Consider the following 21,600-nt stretch of genomic DNA (forward strand, 5'->3'; position numbering starts at 1 on the left):
AATCAGTCTCTCTAGATGTAGAAGTTGAGCCGACAATAAAGAGACAAAGAAAAGATCCGTGTTGATTTATCATAACTCTTAAGCATAAGAATGAGACAAGATGACGAGAAGGTAATGTCACAGAATGTGCAAACTTGTAAAATAAAGATTTTTAAAAATAGATACAAAAAAGTACTTTCATGTAAGAAACAAAAAACCTCTCTTGTTCTCATCTTCCCACCACATGCTCCTCTGGAAATCCTCTATTACTGCAAATTGTATTTGGTTAGTTTCACTTCACCAAAATGGAAAAAAAAAACATGAATACAATTCAAGAGTAGACAAAAAAAGAAGAGAGATTCTTACTGTTTTGGGTACTCGAGAAGGTTCTGCATTGAGATTTGTGGGCTTGAGGTGCAAAAGGATGGGAGCTTTTCAGACAAAACTTGGATGTTCTTGAAGGGTTTTGTTGCCTTTTAACACCGAGAGATAAAAAAACAAACTTGTGTATGGATATTTACACGTTTTGGTCTCTGCTGTCGTGACTACTATGTGTGAAAAAATCTGTACTGTAATTTTGGCTACCAAACGCCATTCTCCTGAACAATCTGATCTCAGCTGACTGTTGAGCTGAGTCAAAGACCTCGCTTTCCCCTAGTCTCATCCCATTGGTGAGGTCTTCCGCAGATAAACTCTCAAGCGCTCTCACAACCTGCAACAAAAAAAAAGCATTTCAAGATTCCTTTAAGTTTAAGACTTTGTATTGAGGAAAGAAAGAAAGAGAAGGAAATGGTCTTGTACTTGTCCCATCCGAGGTCTCTTGGCAGCTGAATGGCGCACGCAGGCTCCCGCTGCTTCAATCATTCTAAACATTTCGGAACCCACATAGTTTCCTCCAAGCTTGGGGTCTTCTAAAGAATCAAACTCCTCGGTTTCTACGGCATGGCTTATCAGAGGCCTTGCCTGAATAGCAAAAGGTCAAAAAGTCATATGATGATGACATGAAGAAAAATGTTTAAGAAAATAGCGTGCGTACCCATTCAACAAGGCTCTCCTCTCCCAGTGGTTGAGATGAATCCACCGGTTTACGTCCAGTGATTAACTCGAGCAGAACAACTCCAAAGGAGTATACATCAGACTTCTCTGTTAGTTTCCCACTTGATGCATACTCAGGAGCTAAGTAGCTGAATAAAAAGATGCAATGTTTGTGAGTTTAGTGGCCTTTTAATCAAACTAGGCAAGCGAGCACGTACCCAAATGTTCCCATAACCCTTGTGGTGATATGAGTGTTACAGTCAAGAGCTAATCTTGCAAGACCAAAGTCAGAAACCTATAAGGAAATGAGAATGTTATGTAACTGAAACCTTGAAAAATCAAGAATAGCCAGACTAAATGTTGTACCCGAGCATCAAAGTTGTTCTCTAAAAGAATGTTAGACGACTTGATGTCCCTGTGAATGATACGAGGATGACCTGGCAATAGACAAATGTTTAGAAGCCTACCCTTAAGAAAAAAATGGAAGAAAACAACTTACAATCTTCATGGAGGTAAGCTAGTCCACGAGCAGCACCAGCAGCGATTCTAACACGCGTTGCCCAGTCAAGAACTTCTTTAGATGCTATTCACAAGAGGCAGAAAGAACACACTGTGAGTACTACCAGTTGGTGTAAGTGTAATATCAGAAAATGTATTTTTGTTACTTTTTACCATGAAGGTGGAAGTAAAGGTCGTTGTTAGAGACATAATCATAAATGAGCAATCTACGGTCATCAGAGATGCAATGTCCCACGATTGAAACCAAGTGCCTGTGATGGATTCTGCTAAGCGTCTCGACTTCAGCTTTGAACTCTCTGTCACCTTGCCCTCCACCGATCTTAAGCTGTTTCACAGCAACTACTCTCCCATCTGGTAGCACCCCTTTGTATACACAACCAAATCCACCTTCCCCCAATAGATTCTCTTGAGAGAATCCGTTTGTTGCCTTCACAAGTTCCTCGTATGAAAAGAGTGGTCTTGAATTGCCTAAGCCCCCGGATTGTGATTGTGAGAAGTAACTCCCTGAACGCTTTCCGGATACTATTGGTGCAGATGACTGTGTCCTAAAGAAAGCTGCATCTGTACATATGTCCAAAACAAGTCAAGAAACAGTTTTTACTTGGGCTTAAATGAAACTAGTTACCTGGTCTTGAGGAGGATGAGCTCATTGGTGATGGTGTGACATAGCCACCGCTAACAGCTGAGAGGCGTTTCTCTCGTCTTCTCACGCACCAGACAATGAGTCCAATAAGACTGAAAACTATGAGGGCTGCAGCGACACTGATGCCAACAACAGCTCCAGTACCAATGCCACTAGTATGAGTAGAGTTTGAGGTATCAGGAGCACTAGGAGGAAGGTTGTTTTGAGGTGTATTGTTGGAACCTGGTGGTACAAGTATCTCGGATGGAGAATCTTGAACAGGAGGAGGGGAGAATGTTGGTGGTGGTAGAGTATCTGATGGCGGTGGAGTAGTATCCTCTGGTGGTGGTGGTGGAGGAGACTGAATGGGACGACCTGACGGAGAAGAAGGAGGAGGTGGAGAAGACTGAATGGGACGCTCTGGAGGCGGTGAAGGAGGAGGAGACTGAGAGGGACGCCCTGAAGACGGTGGAGGAGAGCGTTGAGAGATTGGTGGGGAAGGAGAAGGGCGTGGAGGAGGAACAGATGAAGGAGGTGGAGGGGAAGAAGGCAATGGTGGCGGAGGAGAGGCTTCTGGTGGCGGCGGTGAAGTTGAAGGAGGAGGTGAAGGGATCACTGGCTGTGGCGGTGGGGGAGAGGTCTCAGGTGGTTTAGGCAGAGGAGGAGGTGGTGGTTCATTTGGTGGTGAGGTTGTAACCGGAGGAGGAGCATCATTTGGTGGCGGCGGTGATGGAGTCAGCGGCGGTGTCACTGGTGGTGGTGTGGCCGGAGGAGGAGACTGAGAGGGTGGTGGTGAAGTAGCATTGTTAGTCGGAAGAGAACTGCCTAACGGCGGAGAAACAACCGGTGGAGGCGGTGGAGAAGTTGAAACAGGAGGCTGAGCCGGCGTTGTTGCCATCTAAAAATTTCCGACAAGCTACAAATCTATCACCGACAAGCTTCTGGGTCCATCAAAATACCTCAAATTCTCAAACTTTTTTGCTGGGAGAGATGATTGGGATCACTTTCAAACCAGTCTCCTGAAAGCACCAAACTTTCACCAACCCTAACAATACTAAACGTGACGAAGCGGCAATCTTTCCAGATCAAACACACACACAGCTTAAACCCTTAATTACTCAAAACATCTAAAGCTTCACGACGAAGCAGAGACGTGAAAGAGCTTCTTCAGATCTCCTTTAAACCTCAGATCTATCTGTAAGAGCTTTCTTCACTCGAACACCATAACTGAAACAAACACAAAAGAATATTAAAAGTTGACAGCTTTACACATCTTCAGACATTAAAGACCATCAAACAAAACACACAAGTAGCTTTGTCTTTCTTCTTCTAAACTCTTTCTTGAATCTCTAAAAATGTATCAAATATTCTTACAGAATTCAGAACAATAATTTTTTTCTGAACAAAGTAAACAATCAAAATCAACGGTCAAAGAAATCAAAGATTATATTTTTTAGTTTTTATAAGGAAATAAATTAATTTCTGTCCACAAACGAAAGAAATCAAAATAAGCTACTTACCAATTTCACTTGTTTTTTTTTTCTTATGTTTTTTTTTTTTTTTATTCAAGCTTGTACGCGTCTTTTTGTTTTTAATATAATAACGCGGTTCGTCATCAATCTATCGATGATAATCAGAAATAATCTCACATGACCTCCGACCTTCTTTTTTAACTTGACGTGAAGTAAACCATTAACTGTTAATCAAATTGGCATATTCATGTTTTCTAGAGTATTATTTCAATGACATGTAGGTGTCTGGTAATGCTAATTACGTTTTACTTGAATATCGAAATAAGTTCAAGTATTTAATATGTTGTGTTAATTCTTTAAGTTGACTTTTCTATATCAAGTTGTAGTTTGACTTGACCGCTTGAGAAATTAATACTATAAAATTACGTTTTTTCTTTCTTTTGACATCATATATTGCATTTAAAAAGGAGAAAATTTTGTTTAATATATGAGTTTAATATATAATTATATATTTTAGCACATGACATCTATTAAAAAATTAACACTGGAAGTTTATACGCTTAAAGCATTTCCAACCCTACTTCATAATTTATTTAAAGTAAAAAATGTTTCAATCATATTCAGTTTTTAACTCGTAAATATATAGTTATTCTATAAATAGAATAATCATTTTATCTTCTATTAATTATTCTATTTTTCTTCAAAAATATAATAAGAGTAAATTTAAGGGCAAATCTCCAAAATAGCATCTTTCTAAGTTTATATCACAAAAATAGCACTCAAAAACTAAAATGACCAAAATAGCACCTTTCTAAGTTTATCCTTTGAAAATTTTAATTTTTTTTATTTTTCAAAATTTGAAATCTTATCCCCAAAACCTTATTTCTCAACTCTAAACCCTAAACCCTAAACTCTAAACCCTAAACCATAAACCCTAAACCCTAAACTCTAAACCCTAAACCCTAAACTCTAAACCCTAAACCTTAAAATCTAAACCCTAAACCCTAAAATCTAAACCCTAAACTCTAAACCCTAAACCCTAAACCCTAAATCCTAAACCCCACCCTTTAACTTTAAACCCTAAGTTTGTGACTTTTGATAAAACATTAAGTGCTATTTTTGTGACTTTTGACCTTGAGTGCTAGTTTGGGAACATAAACTTGATTTAGTGCTATTTTTATCTTTTTCTCTAAATTTAACTTAATTATATAATTAATCAATTTTAAAATATTCTGATTTAAAAATAACCTACTATATCAAAGATAGTTCACATTCGGATTACAAAAGAACTAATCATCTTGTAATATCAATAAATTCGGAAGATTATGTTTTAACACAATATAGTTAAAAGGACGGCTATCTGACTATATTTGCAAAGCAAATTATCAAAAAATTATGTTTTAACATTTTGTAATCGTTCAACGAAATTTTGTCATATTTAAATATATTCATATACTAAATGTTATCATAAAATAGACCGGTAAAATTAGATTCATAGCCAGTTTTATAATTCGGAAGATTTGGTGGAGTGAAACTTCGATGAAAAACCGCAAAATTGGACATTTAACCACTTGATTAAATTCAAGTCAATTCCTAGCTTCTATTGTTTATTGTAATTATGCTATTAATCCGATATATCAGTCACACATAACACCAATTTATAAATCTTATATATTTAATAAAAAGCCAATAACCACGTGTTTTACATTACTAAGCACACTATCCAGCCTGAAAATGTTCTACAATTTTATAGCCATAAATATTGGGACCATTTCTACCTCAGTTGATCCAATCTATTTGTATTGGTCCTAATTGATTTTAGTGTTCGTATTTGTAAGATTAGCGTGAAGACTCCGGTGATGACATATGTGCACTCATCACAACCTTTGACGTTTGAAGAATGAGATCTTAAACATCTCTTTCTAATAAAGAAATACAAATCCTTTAATATTTTCCAATTTACACAGTGCAATTATATATTACGTTTTCAAAACATAACTTAGTATGTCATTTAATCAACAACGGTATATCAATAATTATGTTATTTGTACTGTTGTCACCTACAAATGGATTTCAGTCTAGAAAATCCATCATAAATGTTAAAACACAGGTTGTGATCATAAATGTTAAAACACAGGTTGTGCTTGTAGATGGGCTAAGCTGGGTACACGAGTGTCCGTGTGTAAGAACATTTGATCCTCTTAGACGTTTTGCCCTATTGGAGTTTCAAGGTTTACCTTGTGCCAGTGTTATGTTGCGGGTGGTGATTCTTGATGTAAGCGTGGTGTAAGTAGTTCGGTGTTATTGCTCGTTTCTATTACATGATCCTCTTCGCCGGTGTTGTTACTTGTTGGGATCGTGCTTTGACTTCCTCTAGATTGGATACTCCGCAGATCCTTAGTTCTTAGGTTCAACTCCAGCTACAAATTGCTTCTATGGAAGGGTTCATGTGTGTTTCGTGCTTTCAGCTTCGGTTTTGTATCTTTAGGTCTTTTTGCTTGTAATGCTTTAGATCCTTTGTTTGTTGTTTTTGCTTTTGTAAGATCGTTCTGTTTATGTCTCCCTTGTTTGGACTTCTTATCTTCGGGATGTTCGTACTTCGAACTCGCCGGCTTCACTTCTGGAAGGATATTAATCATGTCCGGCTTCACTTCTAGAAGGATGTTAATCCTTGCCAGCTTTGGTTTGTAACTTTTGTTTCAATCTTCTAATAAACTTTCAGTGTTTAAAAAATAAATGTTAAAACACAGGAATGAGTTGGGAAACATTTAAAGCAATTCCATTGAAGAAGTTCTCAGCTTTGAATATTTAATAAAAATGAATATTAAAAATATTAAGATACACATCCAAAATATATTTAATAAGATGTTTGAACTTGAAAAATACTTTTAGATGATATCTCAACATTTGAAAATTTTATTTAATTAAATATTGGTATTTTTACTATTTAATCAAGAGCTAATTGGGTGAAAAACAAAAAAAAAAGTCGAAATTAGGTAAGTACCAACACAGTGAAAGTTATGCAGACATGGAGAAAGATGTGGGTTGATAAAGACGAAAATAACCTAGCTATTTGGCTACCCAACTTCCGGATAGTAGGCAGACAATTGAGATTTTTTTAGATTTATATAGATTGTCCAAAGATTTGGTTTAGATATTGTGAATTTGCCTGCGTAAACGATAATATACAGTTCTCTCCAAGCTTGATCTCCATCCACACGATAATTTATTTTTAGAGAATTTTTTTGATTTTTTATTCTTATTTGAATTATATGCGTCCATATTAAAATTGTATGGCTAAATTTATAAAAAGTTTACTATGGCTATAATTTACCGTCTAATAAAATTATTGGTTAGCTATCTAAAAAAAATTATGTTTTGAAGTCATAAAATTAAACTCTAAATCCAAAATCGTAAACACTTACCAAATCATAAACCATAAACTCTAAACCTTAAATCCTAACCAAATTACGAACCTTAAACCTTAAATCCAAAATCGTAAATCCTCAATTCCCTAACCAAATTATAAACTATAAACCCTAAAAACTAAACCCTAAACCTTGAAGCTTAAACCCTAAATCAATACCATAAACCTTAAACCCAACAGTAACACCTTAGACCATAAAAAATTGATCATAAACCATTGACATTATAATACGATACAGTAAACCATATTGACAAATCATAAAACCTAACCAAATCATTGACCCTAAACCCTAAACAAAGTAAATGAACCCTAATCAAAAAACCCTAACCAATAATCCCTAAATCAATATTGTAAGCCTTAAACCCAACAGCGACACCTTAGACCCTAAACCATTGATCATAAACCCTTGACAATATAATACATACACTAAACTGTATAAGCAATTTCGCTAAGCCTAAGGTTTGGTAGATGGAGAAGAAATATAAGTCAATTATTAGCTGTCCAGTTTTCCTCATGGATAGTTACCACATTTTTTGGATGGCTAACACATTTAATGAACAGCTCAATAATAAGATTAGCTATAAAATTATTATACTCCTACCCTCTGTAGTTCTAACCATAAATCGAAACTCCTAATCCAACGGTCTATGGTATGAAATTGCTTGGTAACTTTGTAGTTAGATGTGTAACTTGTTTGATAGCTTGATGGTACAATTAGCCCTGGGACGGATCCGGATATCCGGGAAATTTAGGGTATCCGGATCCAGATCCGTCGGATCCGTGGATTTAATATCCGGATCCGGATTGGTGATTTCCGGATATCCGAGTTTCGGATATCCGTCTCGATATTCTATTATCCGCGGATATCCGGATCCGGATCCGTCAAAATAATTTAAAATAAATTTTTTAACAAAAAATACTAATTTTTTTAATATAATACATAAATTAAATATTTATAAATATATTTAAATATGTTTATAATATTGTAAAAACTAAAATATAATATTATAAGATTAATTCATATAAAAATATTAATATATCAAATATAAATATTAATAAAATTTAAAAATTTAATGTATTTTAAAAATATGGATCCGGATCCGGATATCCGGATCCGGATATCCGGACCTAAAAATTAAGATATCCGGATCCGGATTCGTTTTGCACTGATCCAAGATTTTACTATCTGGATTCGGATCCGGGCACCCCGGATATCCTATTTTCGGAGCGGATCTCGGATCGAATCCGGATCTCGGATAATAAGTCCCAGACCTAGGTACAATAACTTTTTTAACTATCCATTGAATAAAGTTGACGGTTAACAATTTTGCGAGCTGGTAATAAATTTAATTATCCAAACAGAGATGTTACAGGTTCCGCAGCTTGGCCTTAGCGAGAAATCCTTATTTTTTGTCACCAATGGTAGGCACATATACAGTTGTTATAAGATCCATGTCGTCAGACTCCGGAGGATGACTAACACCACGGAATGAGCTAGTACCAACTTCATCATCACCAGCCACGACCTCTTCAACCTCCATTAAAGGATACTCTGATTCCATCGTTGGCCTTACCACATGCTCAAACTCCTGAAAATCATTCTTATCACCACCGAAGTGACCCATCCTCATCATCATCTCCTCTCTATGCACATTCAGAATAATCACTGGAATAAGAAACCATCTTCTCCTCAGGCACGGAGTTGGGAGTGGTGAAGCTCTAAAGGCTTTTGCTTTATGTGTGTGGTGAGAGCTTACTTATGAACAATATTTTGAATCATTTTATACGAAGCTTGTCCATGAAAAAACAAATACAGAGAAACCTCACTTACTAGGATTGCATAAAGATTAGAATTTGTCAACATCAGGTAAAAAATGGAAAGAAATTACGTAAATACATCGCCAAAAGAATTATCTATCAAACAGAAGATGGAGAGAGAGTGAGAGTTTGTGTGTCTACCTATGGAGAGAGCTTGAAGAAAAGTAGAGAGACGTAGGATTTATATGATTTTAGAAGAAGATATGAGTGGAGTAATAAGATTTACCCAAATCTTTATCAAGATTTCTCTTATCATGCTAGTAGAATGCATTATGTTCATGTAGGGGTAGTAGAGTAAAAAAAAAAGACATACAGTAAATTTAACAGTACAAATTGGTGTATCGTTAATTATGCATAAAGTCTTTGGTATGAGTCTTAATTTCTCTTTAATCAAACATGTCGCCGCAAAACCTTAAAACCCAAAAGAACATTCACCAACTCGTGATCCCAAAATATTCAAACTACAAATTTGCAACTCGTAATCCCAAAACATTCCAACTACAATTTTGTTGATTTTTTATAAGCGCTCCTCAGTTAGTCACCACGTGGAATTTCTCTATCATTACCACCAAATGAAGAGAGTCCTCAAAGTAAAAGAAGGTCCCGTGTCATCAATTGATTACTGGTACATGTGGTGTGAGAGCAAAGTGAGGATCTTGAAGGGAATATATACATGATCAATAACTAAAACGCACTTTGTTAATATGGCATCATTGAACAAGAGGTGTTATTTATACACACGTCACACGTGCCACCTCTCCGCTGTCTCCAACTTAGATATTTCCACAAACTGGTTGCTACATTAACTCTATTTTAGTATATAAAATGGAAATATATTCCGCATTCATATCATTAGCATGTGTTGTTGATGTGGATGCACATTGTGTTCAAACTGGTCATGGTGATGTATCACTTCACATGGGATCTTTTCAAGTGTGGAATTGAAAATGTAAAAGCTGTGTGAATAGGCCTTTCTTTTAGGAAACAAGAAAACTAATGGATTCATATAAACCAAATCCAAATTCGGATTCACAAGAGCAAAAAGTAATTTTGTAACAAAATGTATATTAAAAAAACAAAAGCAGTTTTATTTATTAAATCAGAAAGACATCTGAGAAATACTGAGCTCTTGAAGAATGGCTACAACTTCCACTTCTTGTTTTTTTTCATTTGCTCTCTGCATCATATATATCCGTTCTGTGATCTCTCTTTAAGGAACAAACAAAACAAAACAAAAGAACAACCGAAAGAGAACTATCAACATTAGCATTTGCATCATGCAGTTACTTTGCCTTATATCAACATAATGAACTCATGTTTCTGCCTGTGTCAACAAAGCTAAACTATCAAGAAAACAGCTATAGACCCAACCATTTCTCAACACCTTAATCTCAGACACTACTATCAAGAACCTATGTAAACTATGCTAAACCCCATAATCTATGTGGTCTAACCACATAGCGATCCATGGCTACTATGCTCATCACTATGTAGTAACTCTATCAAGTATCCGGACATGGCCATTTCAATAACAAAAACTTTATCGCTCTCCTGCATTCAACTGGTTGTTAACACTTTCCCAGAGCTAAAAAAACCACTCTTCACTGCAAAATTAAGCCTAAAACCCTAAAATACATTTTCTCTACCAAATCTTCAGACAAGAAGACAAAAGCAGATATACAAGTTTTAGAAGCCAAGGAGCTGTAATAAAAATTGAAAATCAGACAAGAAGGCAAAAAAAAAAAAAGAAGAGGATACACGAGGTAGAAGCCATGAGCGAAAGCACCGGCGAGGACAAGACCGAAGAGACGGTCCCTGAGAACAGGCTGATGCCTTAAAGTCAAGCGAATGAGAGGAAGAGCAGGCGCGTAGATGAGAGGCACCAAGAACTTGATCGGAGCTCCTTTCTTCTTCCTCTCCATCCCTGTTTTCGACGGATCGCTTGACGACGACATTGGAGATCCCTTTTGCTTCAGTTCTGCGATTCAATTCTTTTGCGATAAAAAAAAAAAAAAAAAAAAAAAAAAAGGTTTAAGGATCTATAACGGACCTCGAAAGATGGGCCCATTATTCAGCCCACGAGAAGTTTAAGAATCTTTTTGATTTTTTTAGTTCGATAATTAGATTAGAAACTTCGTAAAACGCAGCGTTTGGGTACAGATGCAACGTTGAACCTTCCATAACCACCAGTTACTGAATTTTTCCGTGATTATAATTGCTCGGTCCTGATTTCGTTTGTGTGTTGACAGGACAAGTGTGAGAAGCATCCACTCGACCGAGAAGAGAGTCAGGCATGGAGACTGCGATATGTGGGAGATTAGCTCTCGCACCAACCACTCTCTTCAATTCTATCTCAGGTTCACCCTTGTGTGGGTATCATCTATCATCGGATTATTTTTTGCTCTGCTCAATGAAAGTTTGAAACTTTATCAGCTTAATTGAAGCTATTTGAATTTAATATTCCTGTGCGAACAAAAAAAAAAAAAAATCAGAAGTAGAACTGTTTGTTGGAAGTGAATCTGATTGGTTCTGAAGATCGTACAAAACATACGTTGATGTTTCTGAAAATGTATTTTTTATAAAAAAGATTCAGACTTTTTTTTTTTGGCTTTTGTAGTCTTGGTTTGGTTTCAGCTATATGCTTCGATTGAGTCTTTTTGAATGTTATGGACGAGATTGTTAGCTCCAGACTATTGGTTTCTAAGGGGTTAAGTAAGTTCATGTGTCCGTCATTTAGTTTGTCTTGTGATAACAGCGGATCTCTCTCTGTCTCTTACTTGATGATGGTGTGCAGGGGACAAACACTCTGTCTCAAAAGGACCATGCGTTAATAACCGTGGAGTTCTCATGACCATGTCTACGTACGCTGCATTGGGTAAAGGAGGTGGTGTGTTGGACAAACCAATTATAGAGAAAACTACTCCTGGTCGTGAATCCGAGTTTGATTTGAGGTATACATTTATTTGCCTTGCCCTACAAGATCATCTCCAAAATGCCAAAGCTCATTGTGTGATTTTTACATTGCTGTGGTTTCTTCAGGAAATCAAAGAAGATGGCTCCACCATACAGGGTGATACTACACAACGACAACTTCAACAAGAGGGAATATGTGGTTCAGGTGTTGATGAAGGTCATACCAGGCATGACTGTTGACAACGCAGTTAACATTATGCAAGAAGCCCACATCAACGGTTTGGCAGTTGTGATCGTCTGTGCTCAGGCCGATGCAGAGCAACACTGTATGCAGCTTCGCGGTAACGGCCTTCTCAGCTCTGTTGAACCTGATGGTGGAGGCTGCTGAAAAACAACTAGTTTAAATTTCGTATAGTTTCCACAACTCTATTTAGTCCAAAAAAAAAGAATATGTATATAAAAATCATAACTTTGGTACTAAGACTGTTACTATATGCAGTGGACTTTGCTTTATAAATCTTTTGTTGAGTTTATCTTTGAATAGTCTAAACGTATGAATTGAACTTTAGAATGCAAATAACATTAACTTTCTTGAAATCAAGATGGTGTTACAGACGAATCACTTCTGTATATATCTAAGCAAAAGTTAAGGGAGTGTGAAGTTTTTTTTTCAGCTTCAGCTCACCAAAATGCATTCAAGCCCCCAAGAAACCTGCAATATCAAGACAGGGGGAAGTCTCAAAAGAGGTATATATATATATATAGTTTTGCTCAAATGATTTTTAGATGCAATTGAATTTACTACCATATTGTTATAAAGGATCAACTGGAGAAAGAAATGATTGGATGCCGAAGATAATGAAAAGCATTCCACCGGAAAGAGCGCACCTGCAACAATATTAAGACCACCCATTTGATCAAATATCTTACTCTTAAACCATTGTCCACGCCCAATGGATTTTTTTTATCTGCAGCCAAACCAATAGTCGCAAGCTAACAGTGAGTATGTGAAGTAGTAGCTAAATGATGTAGAAAGAAAGCTACCTGGCTCTCTGCCAGTTCTTCAGAGCCCCTGAACCCCTGCATATTAATCAGATTTCGATGACAAAATGTTTACATGAATAGATATAGTGTCCTCATGTCATTAGAAGTAGGATCAAAGATCTTGCTACGTGGGACCTACGGAACACAAATTGAAGTACGGTGTGTTTACTGTTTAGTTTATTGTTCCACTGATGTTCCATTACATGCTTTACATCACAAGACAATACACACAAATGCTATTCCATGTTTCGGCGAAAACTGGTTGGGAAAATTGACACAATCAAAAATATTGTGGATATGTGAGCAGTGAGCTGATTCTTAGCCTTCCGTTTGATTTTGGTAGGAAAATGTTTTTTTTTCTTTTGTCGTATTAGGTTATCAAATTCATATCTCTTTAGTCTTTAGGTAGATTCCAAATGCTAAAGAGTATTATGTTGATCAGTGCCTAAAAATGATGTAACTGTCCCTGTACCATATGTCGCAAGTATGAGCATAAACAACAGATATAAAAAGTTTCCTACGATTCTCACCACAAGGCAAGATGCTCTATCGAGGCAACAAACTTTACAATAGCTTCATAGGATTCTCACCACAAGACAAGCTGCTCGTGCCTTTTTGGTCATCCACGACTATATAAGTCGGCTTAGAGCTGTTAGCTCTCTATGGTTAGCCCGTCCTAGGGACTAATAAGCCCTGTCATGACAAAGGAAAGCATAGCTCTCCTCCTTTAGACTTCTAAATCATCTTTTATCAGCTTAGTGAACATTATAATCCAGAATCATTCATCTTTTTTACTTCACTTTTCTCCCTAAGCTAAAACTAAAAAAAAAAAAAAACATAAGCTAGCAAGATCTATATATACATTCATACAACGTAAGATACAATCATGAAACTCTTCAGCGGTTCATGCCTGGTACAACTATAGGAGGAGTTACTTTCTCTCGGCTCCATTTCTCTACATTCGAAAGCCAACCTGAAACAGTCACAATAAAACATATTTAGTGATTTCTTGTAGAAAACGTTAGATCTTTTTTTGTTTCTAAAGACAATAAGATTGCATACTGATGGAAGGATCGGCACCACGGTTCTTGAGCTCTCTAGATTCTTGGCAGATAGCACAAGAATTGCAAAAAAGATGGACCCAAAAGTCACCGCATGGTTCCTCAGGCAATGCGAAATGTTCCCTAAGCCTTGACCTGTTTGGAAATGCGTAAAGCCAGCAGCAACCCACAAACCCTAACGCTAGATGAATCAAACCTGCGTCCATACAAGCTGCACCCCCAAAACCCAAATTTCAGTTTTTTTTTTTTTTTGTATAAACAAATCAATGTTAAAATGAGATTAATACGTTATACGTCTTTCTTACGTATGGTTCCTCTGTTTACGATCTCGGTGTTCTGAGCGAAGGAGATGCATGGCATTATAGCTGTCTGAACACCTTTTCAAGAATCCATTTTTGGGACAAGAAAGATTAAAGATTATTCAGAGAATGAAGAGATTAGGTTTTTTTTTAACAGAAGAGAATATGATTAAGAAGGGAACGTACAAATGTGACCATCTTGGTGACAATCACAGAGACCGGTGGTCCATAGGCCCTGAGGAAGTTCTCTACCGTACGGTTGATCCCGGAACGACGCTCCTTCTGCCTTGAACACCGGCCCATCCCCGTACATTTTGCAATAAATTTCAGTAATTAATAATATATAATAATTCTCAAATCAATTGTACTAACAAATAATAATTTATCACTTTCGTTTGATTTTCTCTAATGTTGTTCGTCAGATGGATAAATTTTACCAAGTTTTGTAGAGAACTTGAAAAACTAAAATTTTGTTTTTTCCGGTGAGAAAAATTAGAAAATACGGGGGGAAATTATTTAAATGTATACTTCTTTTGCATTTGGAGCTAGACATAGGCATCAAAACGCTTCAACAAAAGGAGATAAACGAAAGTTCTGTTGGTGGGAAACTTATAAGAAGATAATATCAAAAGGGAGTAACGTTTTTTATCTAATCAATAAAAATAGCGATTTTATGTTCTTCTTCTAAAAGAAAAAAAAAGCTTTCAAATAACAATTTATCTAAATATAGAAATACTGTAGTGTAATATGAACTAGTTTTCGTTATCATGAAAAATAGGTTAGATAAATTTATCCACATTATTATCTGCAATCTATAAGTTGACTAGAAAGACGCTACATTTTTAAGATTTGTATAATACCATATAAAATCTTGTAAATTTGTAAAACGTTTCCTTAATTTAAATTTTAAAAGAAATTGTTTTCATTAAAACCATATTTTAGATTTTATTTCTTTCAATTGTCTCATAAAAACAATAAAGATTAAATAACTCACTACGGTTTTATCGAAGAACTTGACATGTTAAACTAAACTAGAGTCTGATCTGTGCGACTGCACGGGTATTTAGTTTCATTTTTATAAATAAAATTTTGTTTTGTATAAATTATATTATTTAAGTTTTGACGCATATTATATAATTGTTAAATATAACATTTTAAACATAATAATTCTATTTATTACATTGAGAAATTATATTTTGTTTTTAACATTCAATTGCATCACCATATTTTAATCATATAAATTTATTGTATTTGATTTTGAGTGAAATTTAATTTGTATAAACTTTGACAAAATTATATTGTAAATGAAATGATTTTTTTTTAGTTTTTCTATACATTTACTTAATTATTTTAAATCTAGTTTAAAAAGTTCATATTAATTTATTTAACCATTGGTATTACTTGGTGTAATAATGTAATTATGGTTGTTAAATATATATACATATATATTTATCATATTTCCATTATTTTACTATAGCATCAAAATATATTTTATAATAGTTTATAATAATTCGTATTTCTATATTTATTACTCATAAAATCTATACTATTAAAAGAAAAGTACAAAAATAAAATACCACTTAATTTTTCAACTTATTTACAATGGCATGCCATTGAAGTTATTAATTAACTTACCTTTTGTGATTCTTTGTCTTTTCTTCTTTAATTAATTTATTTCCAAAATCAAATTCTAACTAAAAATTTATGGCAACAATAATTAATAAACCTAGATTTTTGTATTCTTTGTCTTTTCATATTTATTTTATATATGTGTGTTTGAAAATAATTAATTTCATATATAAATTTCATAATTAAATACATACACTATACGGTAATTATTTTACTAATTTCAGATACACATAATATATAGTATATACAACAATTTTACTATACATTTTCATAAAATTTTAATCCATATATAGTATATACAAAAAAAATTATTACATATTATCATAAAATTTTGATCCATAAAAAATAAAAATACATTTGTTCGGATGTACAGATCATATTCTAAAAACATTGATCATACAGTTGATGGTTTACATGATAAAATAAAATTACTCAATATAAACAATAATATTATTGTGTTTAGAAATGTCATATTAAACAATTATTTGAACGGATAAATTTTAAAATATATATTATAACTAATACAAATAAAAATGTATTTATAAGAAAAAAAATAAACACTCGCGCGGACGCGCGGATCAAGCTCTAGTTTATTTTTAAGAAAAGTTAAAACAAAGTAAATTGGAAAAGTATTGATTATAAATCTGTTTAAATTTATTAAGGCATGTATTTTTATAATTTAAGACTTGCCAATTTCGAAGATCCTAAATATATGAATTTTGAATTGTGGTGTATTAATTAAATTTAAGATTTATTATGAATTTGTTGTGAATTTAGTTTAGGTAATTGTATATAAATTAGGAAAAGACGGTTAAAGTTTAAAGATAAAATTAGTTATTACTTCAATGGCATTGAGGCGTAAATAAATTGGACTTTAAAGGGTTAATTTATAAGTGTATTTTTTTTAAATAATATAGATTTGCCGGATAATTTCCTCATTTGGTACTTAAAGATATAAATATTTCGCTTGTATAAATTACAGCATTTAACACCCCGCCTATTTTCAACTTTGAATAATTTTATAGAAGAAACTGGCAAAAACTGAAATGGTCAATATTTATGTCTTAGAAATTGATTATGCATGTTTTCCAAAAGTCATAGGTAATCATAATTGTGATTGTATGAACAAAAACAGCAGGAAAAGGAGAAGAAGAAAAAATGAGGTTGCCTATCAAAACCAACCACGAACTAAGGCTTTGTTCAAATTTGTCCCCCACTAAACAATTGTCTTCAAATTTTAAAGACATTATTTTAGACTTTTAGTTATTAGTATTTTGGGGAAGTTTCACCATACTATCTTAAAATTAAGAAATATATATTATTTTATTGAATACTATCAAAAATATTAGAAGTGAGATATTTTAAATATGTTCACTTAATTATTCTTATGTTCACTTGATTATTTTTTTTTGTCACGAAACTTTTAATTAAAAGGGAAAATAACAACTACATCGGCCCTGGTGAAGCCCAGTCCGACATGACCCAATTACGCTACAAGGTTTCTAAGAGTGTCCTTAACTTATGAGATATTATGAGATATTACAGTAGTTATTCTTGTATTCATCCCCGATGAATTTATAGGTTCCACCAACCATTAGAATTTGATTAACTGCAAACAAATAAAGAGCCCCTGCCCGTTTGAATTGTTGCGAGCCGGAAAGTGTACCGTCAGTTTGTGTCGCAAAAGGATTGCTTGCGATATTTTTTAAAAAAGAAAACAAAATATTGTCAAGTTATATTATATTTTTAAAATTAAAATAATAATAATAATAGTAACATAAAGAAGAATTTAAAAAAATATATTTTTAACGTCGTCAGCAAAACACTAAACCCTAAATCCTAAACTCTAAACCATTGGTTAAATTCTAAATCTTTGGATAAATCCTAAAATCTAAATTAAAAGCACTAAACCCTAAATCCTTGAGTGTTTTGGTATTTAGTGTTTTTGATTTAAAGTTTATGATTGATCTAAGCGTTTAGGATTGATCCAAGAGTTTAGGATTTATCCAATGGTTAAGGGTTTAAGATTTAGAATTTAGTGTTTTGTTGATGGCGTTAAAAAAAAATTGTAATTGCTACTATTTTTTATTTTTTTTTACTTTTTATTTTTAAAATTTAATATAACTTGACAATATTTTTTTTTTTAAAAGAGATCGAATATAAAATAATAAAATAACCCAAAAATAAGTCATATTATGGTGAGAACTGAGAACTCAAAGATGCTTTTACAACTTTGGTTTTGAAATTTGGCATGACGTCAATTAATATTCCCTCTTTCCTTAACTCACAATAAAAATTCTTTTGTCCAAATTCATTTATCCAACGACACACGTTGGGCTATTAAACACTGAACCGAATTTAGATAATATTTTTAATTGTAAACCACGTTTGAAGCTCTAGTTAAAGTGTTAAACTAATCCCCTGTATATTATTTGAAAAACATTACAACTTCTTTTTGTAACTACATGTTATCACTACGATGATTTTTAGAATTATTAAAAAAATAAGTTAGTCCATCTAATTATATAATAAGCTTTTTATTAAACTAACCATAACTTCATTATTAATGTCATTTGTTATTTTTTTAAAATAAAGATTACGGAATTGTCTAATATGGCTAAAGTATATATGACAATTAATGATTTTGAATAATAAAGATCCGATAAAAAATAGAGTACCTTCTATCAAATTTGTTTAATTTTAAACTATTAAAAAAATTAAAAAAAATCACAATAACCGTATTATAAAAATTTAGATTTTTCTGTATATGTTATATTTTGAATTTAAAAAAATTACTATAAATTACTAAAACTGTTATAAGTCTCACATTCAAATTTTGCGATCCATGATTTAAATTTTTTTTATACAAAATACAAATGATTACAAAATTATATAAGTAAAAGTCATATAAGTAAAAGTCTAATTTAATTAATCATTAAGATTTAATATTTATATATATGTATATATATCATTCTAAATTAAACTATAAACCATATTGAATAAATAAATATTTTAGTTTCAAAATTTACTTTGAATAATTTTTTTTTATAAAAGTTTTGAACTAACATTGATAATTTTTTTTAAATTATAAATTACTAAAATTATTAATCCCACAATGAAAATTTTGTTATCACTAATTTAAAATTTTTGCTATTAAAGATACATATGATCAAAAAAACATATGAGTAGAAATCATCATTTAATAGACATTGATATTAAAAATATACTATGTATGTTAATATCATTTAAATTTAATTACATATCCTATCAATTTTTAAAAAAAAATTGGATTAATAAAAATTAATTTATACGTTTGCACCAATTTAATTATATATGTAATAGTTACTGACTTTTAATTATTCAATATATATTTATTATTTCATAATATGTAAGAACATATAATACATAAAATAATTTATATATATAATGTTTATTCTGCGCAAGGCGTGGATCTTAATCTAGTCTCTTAATAATCGGAAAACCGAAACTCATATATATTAATCCTAAAACATACACCTGCTTTGAACATTATAGTATTTATGATACTAACATATAAAAGCCAGCATTGAAAAGAAAGAAAAAGGGTTATACAAACACAACTAATTTAAAGGGGATCATAGTGGTGAATGAAAGAGTCGATGTGGCACAACATCTCATCAGTTGTGGTCTGAGCAAGCTGAGACTTACCCAGAATGTGAAACGCGTGACCAACGCCTTTATACACCACGCGCTTGATCACTTCCTCATTACCATCGCACATCTCCATCTCTCTATCCATCAGCACATCCATCTCCGCCACGCACACCAGCGTCCTCACCACCATCTTCTTCGCCGGTTTACAATACGGATGCTCCCTGTTTTCGCCACGTGGCAAAGCCAGCCTCCACCACGCGTCGGACGCCGCCAGTGTAAGTATGGAGCTCTTAGTATTGTTCTCCACGCCCCTCTCACTCTCCGTACGCGCCTCCCCGCCGAAGAAAGGCTGAATCAGGATGGTTCCTACTATCCTCAATGGCTTTAGATCATCCGCTTCTGTTGCTAATCTTGCGGCGACATGGTGAGCGATGTTGCCTCCGGCGCTGTCTCCGACCAAGAATATTCTGCTCAAGTCACATAGTTTGGCCCACAAGCTATTGCTTCTTCTTTTTTTGAGCCAGTAAATAACATTGACGCCATCTTCGTAAGCTGCCGGGAGAGGGTTCTCGGGGGCTAAACGGTAATTTACAGACATGACCATGCAACGCGAGCTAGCGGACAATCTGGCCAAGAACTCGTGGTAACACGACCAAGAAGCCGAGCCGACGCAGAAACCTCCACCGTGGAAGTAGACTAGCAAAGGAAGCTTAGAGTTGGTATCTACCGGGACATAGAGACGTGCCCATACGTTGGTCAACTTGTCTATGTAAATATCGGAGCAAGCTACACCGAGCTCCAGGGGTAGTGAGGGACCCACACACGGCACGAGTTGAGATCGTTCCACGTGGCCGTCTTTGTAAACTTTAATTAGGCCTTCCACTTCGTCTACGACCGGTCCATGAATGTTTGTGTTATAAGGGTCAATGGTCATCACATGGGTCAATGTGGTTGCTCCCATTTTCTCTGATTTTAGGTGTTTTCTGCTGATTTATGACACAAAGAGAGATTTTAATAGATGGTTGTAAGAGAGATATGGATCTTTTATTAAAAAAAATTGGAGATTGATGTGTTTGGGAGGTTTCTTACATAGGAGGAGGATATATATAATGGAGGGTGATGGAGACGGGTGAGGTTGGAAATATTTCCACTTTACTTTTTCCATTAAAATAATAACAATAATTGGTTTCCTTTGCTAGTTATTTATTGTTAACTTTTTCCATTCTCAACTTTTCATTCATGCGATTATGCGAATCAACTCGAAGAAACCAAAAAAAAAAAAACTTAAGAACAAAATGAATTGAAGCGAATACCCATTTTGGGTTTATCTATATCTATTAATCATATGAATTAATGAATTTACAATCTCTTAGATCTGTATTTATAATAGCCTCAAATTTTGATTTTCTTTTACTTTTATGAAAACATCTTTACTCTAAAAATAATTTTCATTTTTACTAGATTTAAAACACTTCCAGAATTAACAAAACTAAATTTTGTTGGCTACTCTCTTTATCATTTATGATTACCTATCTCTTTGTAGATACTGAAGTTAATGTCTAGGAGCAGATATACCACGTGGTTTTTTTGAATATGATAATCTGACCGTTAAACAACCAAAAATACAATAACTTGCCAATTGGAGGAATTGGTCTTCAGCGAGAATTAGTCGTACCTATATAAAAATGAATTATCTCTGGTTTTTTCATTTTAAACTAAATTCAGAATCGTCACTGCTGATATAATAGAAACGTGTGAATAGACTTAGGTTTCGAATGTTTATAACCGCTCTGCCCCGCACCGCAGTCAATAGTAACAAAAATCTTTACATATATCATATATCTATATGTTTTTATAACTGTTAAAACCGCACTGCAGTTGAACCGCTTGTCCCGCACCGTTTTCACTATTCGGAACCTTAAAAGGGTTGTTCTTATCCAATGGGTGAGGGAGGGCAATGTTCAACTTCAACGTGACTATTTCTTTGTAGGCTAGTCGATGGACTATAGTGATATGTTTTTTAATTCCGTTTAACAAATGTGTTGTAGTTTCTATATAATAATAATTGGAAATATGAAAAGGTGGTACGTGGACATCAAATACTGTGGTGGTGGGGAGTGGGGAATAGTCTTCCATCTTTCAACGGCAA

At 33.9% G+C, this 21,600-nt stretch overlaps 4 protein-coding genes across 7 annotated transcripts; 1 reads left to right on the top strand and 3 right to left on the bottom strand.

The window, feature by feature from the left end:
* Positions 1-36: 36 nt before the first annotated feature.
* Positions 37-3,751, bottom strand: LOC106410555 (proline-rich receptor-like protein kinase PERK9). 2 transcript variants are annotated; one of them, XM_048760136.1, is made up of 10 exons: positions 3,676-3,751; positions 2,159-3,382; positions 1,687-2,094; positions 1,514-1,597; positions 1,381-1,451; positions 1,233-1,309; positions 1,016-1,163; positions 781-942; positions 346-691; positions 37-248 (listed from the first exon to the last, which is right to left on the bottom strand). In XM_048760136.1, exons 2-9 carry the CDS (start codon positions 3,051-3,053, stop codon positions 497-499), a joined length of 2,040 nt encoding a protein of 679 aa, XP_048616093.1. In that variant the 5' UTR covers positions 3,054-3,382; positions 3,676-3,751; the 3' UTR covers positions 37-248; positions 346-496. The 2 variants fall into 2 exon arrangements, with proteins under 2 accessions (XP_048616093.1, XP_048616092.1); XM_048760135.1 differs by lacking the exon at positions 3,676-3,751 and adding an exon at positions 3,463-3,643.
* A 6,078-nt stretch (positions 3,752-9,829) lies between these two features.
* BNAC06G25720D lies at positions 9,830-10,885 on the bottom strand. Its single transcript, XM_013849697.2, has 2 exons — positions 10,631-10,885; positions 9,830-10,069 (listed from the first exon to the last, which is right to left on the bottom strand). The coding sequence occupies exons 1-2, from the start codon at positions 10,825-10,827 to the stop codon at positions 10,039-10,041; spliced, it is 228 nt and encodes a 75-aa protein (XP_013705151.1). The 5' UTR covers positions 10,828-10,885; the 3' UTR covers positions 9,830-10,038.
* A 122-nt stretch (positions 10,886-11,007) lies between these two features.
* LOC106411412 (ATP-dependent Clp protease adapter protein CLPS1, chloroplastic) lies at positions 11,008-12,320 on the top strand. 3 transcript variants are annotated; one of them, XM_013852171.3, is made up of 3 exons: positions 11,008-11,229; positions 11,667-11,823; positions 11,912-12,320. In XM_013852171.3, the coding sequence occupies exons 1-3, from the start codon at positions 11,166-11,168 to the stop codon at positions 12,171-12,173; spliced, it is 483 nt and encodes a 160-aa protein (XP_013707625.2). In that variant the 5' UTR covers positions 11,008-11,165; the 3' UTR covers positions 12,174-12,320. The 3 variants fall into 3 exon arrangements, with proteins under 3 accessions (XP_013707625.2, XP_013707624.2, XP_022560854.2); XM_013852170.3 differs by having other exon boundaries at positions 11,014-11,241; XM_022705133.2 differs by having other exon boundaries at positions 11,211-11,584.
* Positions 12,321-19,288: 6,968 nt separating this feature from the next.
* LOC106406951 (probable carboxylesterase 6) lies at positions 19,289-20,641 on the bottom strand. The gene has a single exon (XM_013847710.3). The coding sequence runs from the start codon at positions 20,410-20,412 to the stop codon at positions 19,423-19,425; it is 990 nt and encodes a 329-aa protein (XP_013703164.1). The 5' UTR covers positions 20,413-20,641; the 3' UTR covers positions 19,289-19,422.
* Between the last annotated feature and the right edge of the window lie 959 nt (positions 20,642-21,600).

The sequence above is a fragment of the Brassica napus genome, chromosome C6 (genome assembly GCF_020379485.1).
Source record: "Brassica napus cultivar Da-Ae chromosome C6, Da-Ae, whole genome shotgun sequence".
Classification (NCBI taxonomy): Eukaryota; Viridiplantae; Streptophyta; class Magnoliopsida; order Brassicales; family Brassicaceae; genus Brassica; species Brassica napus.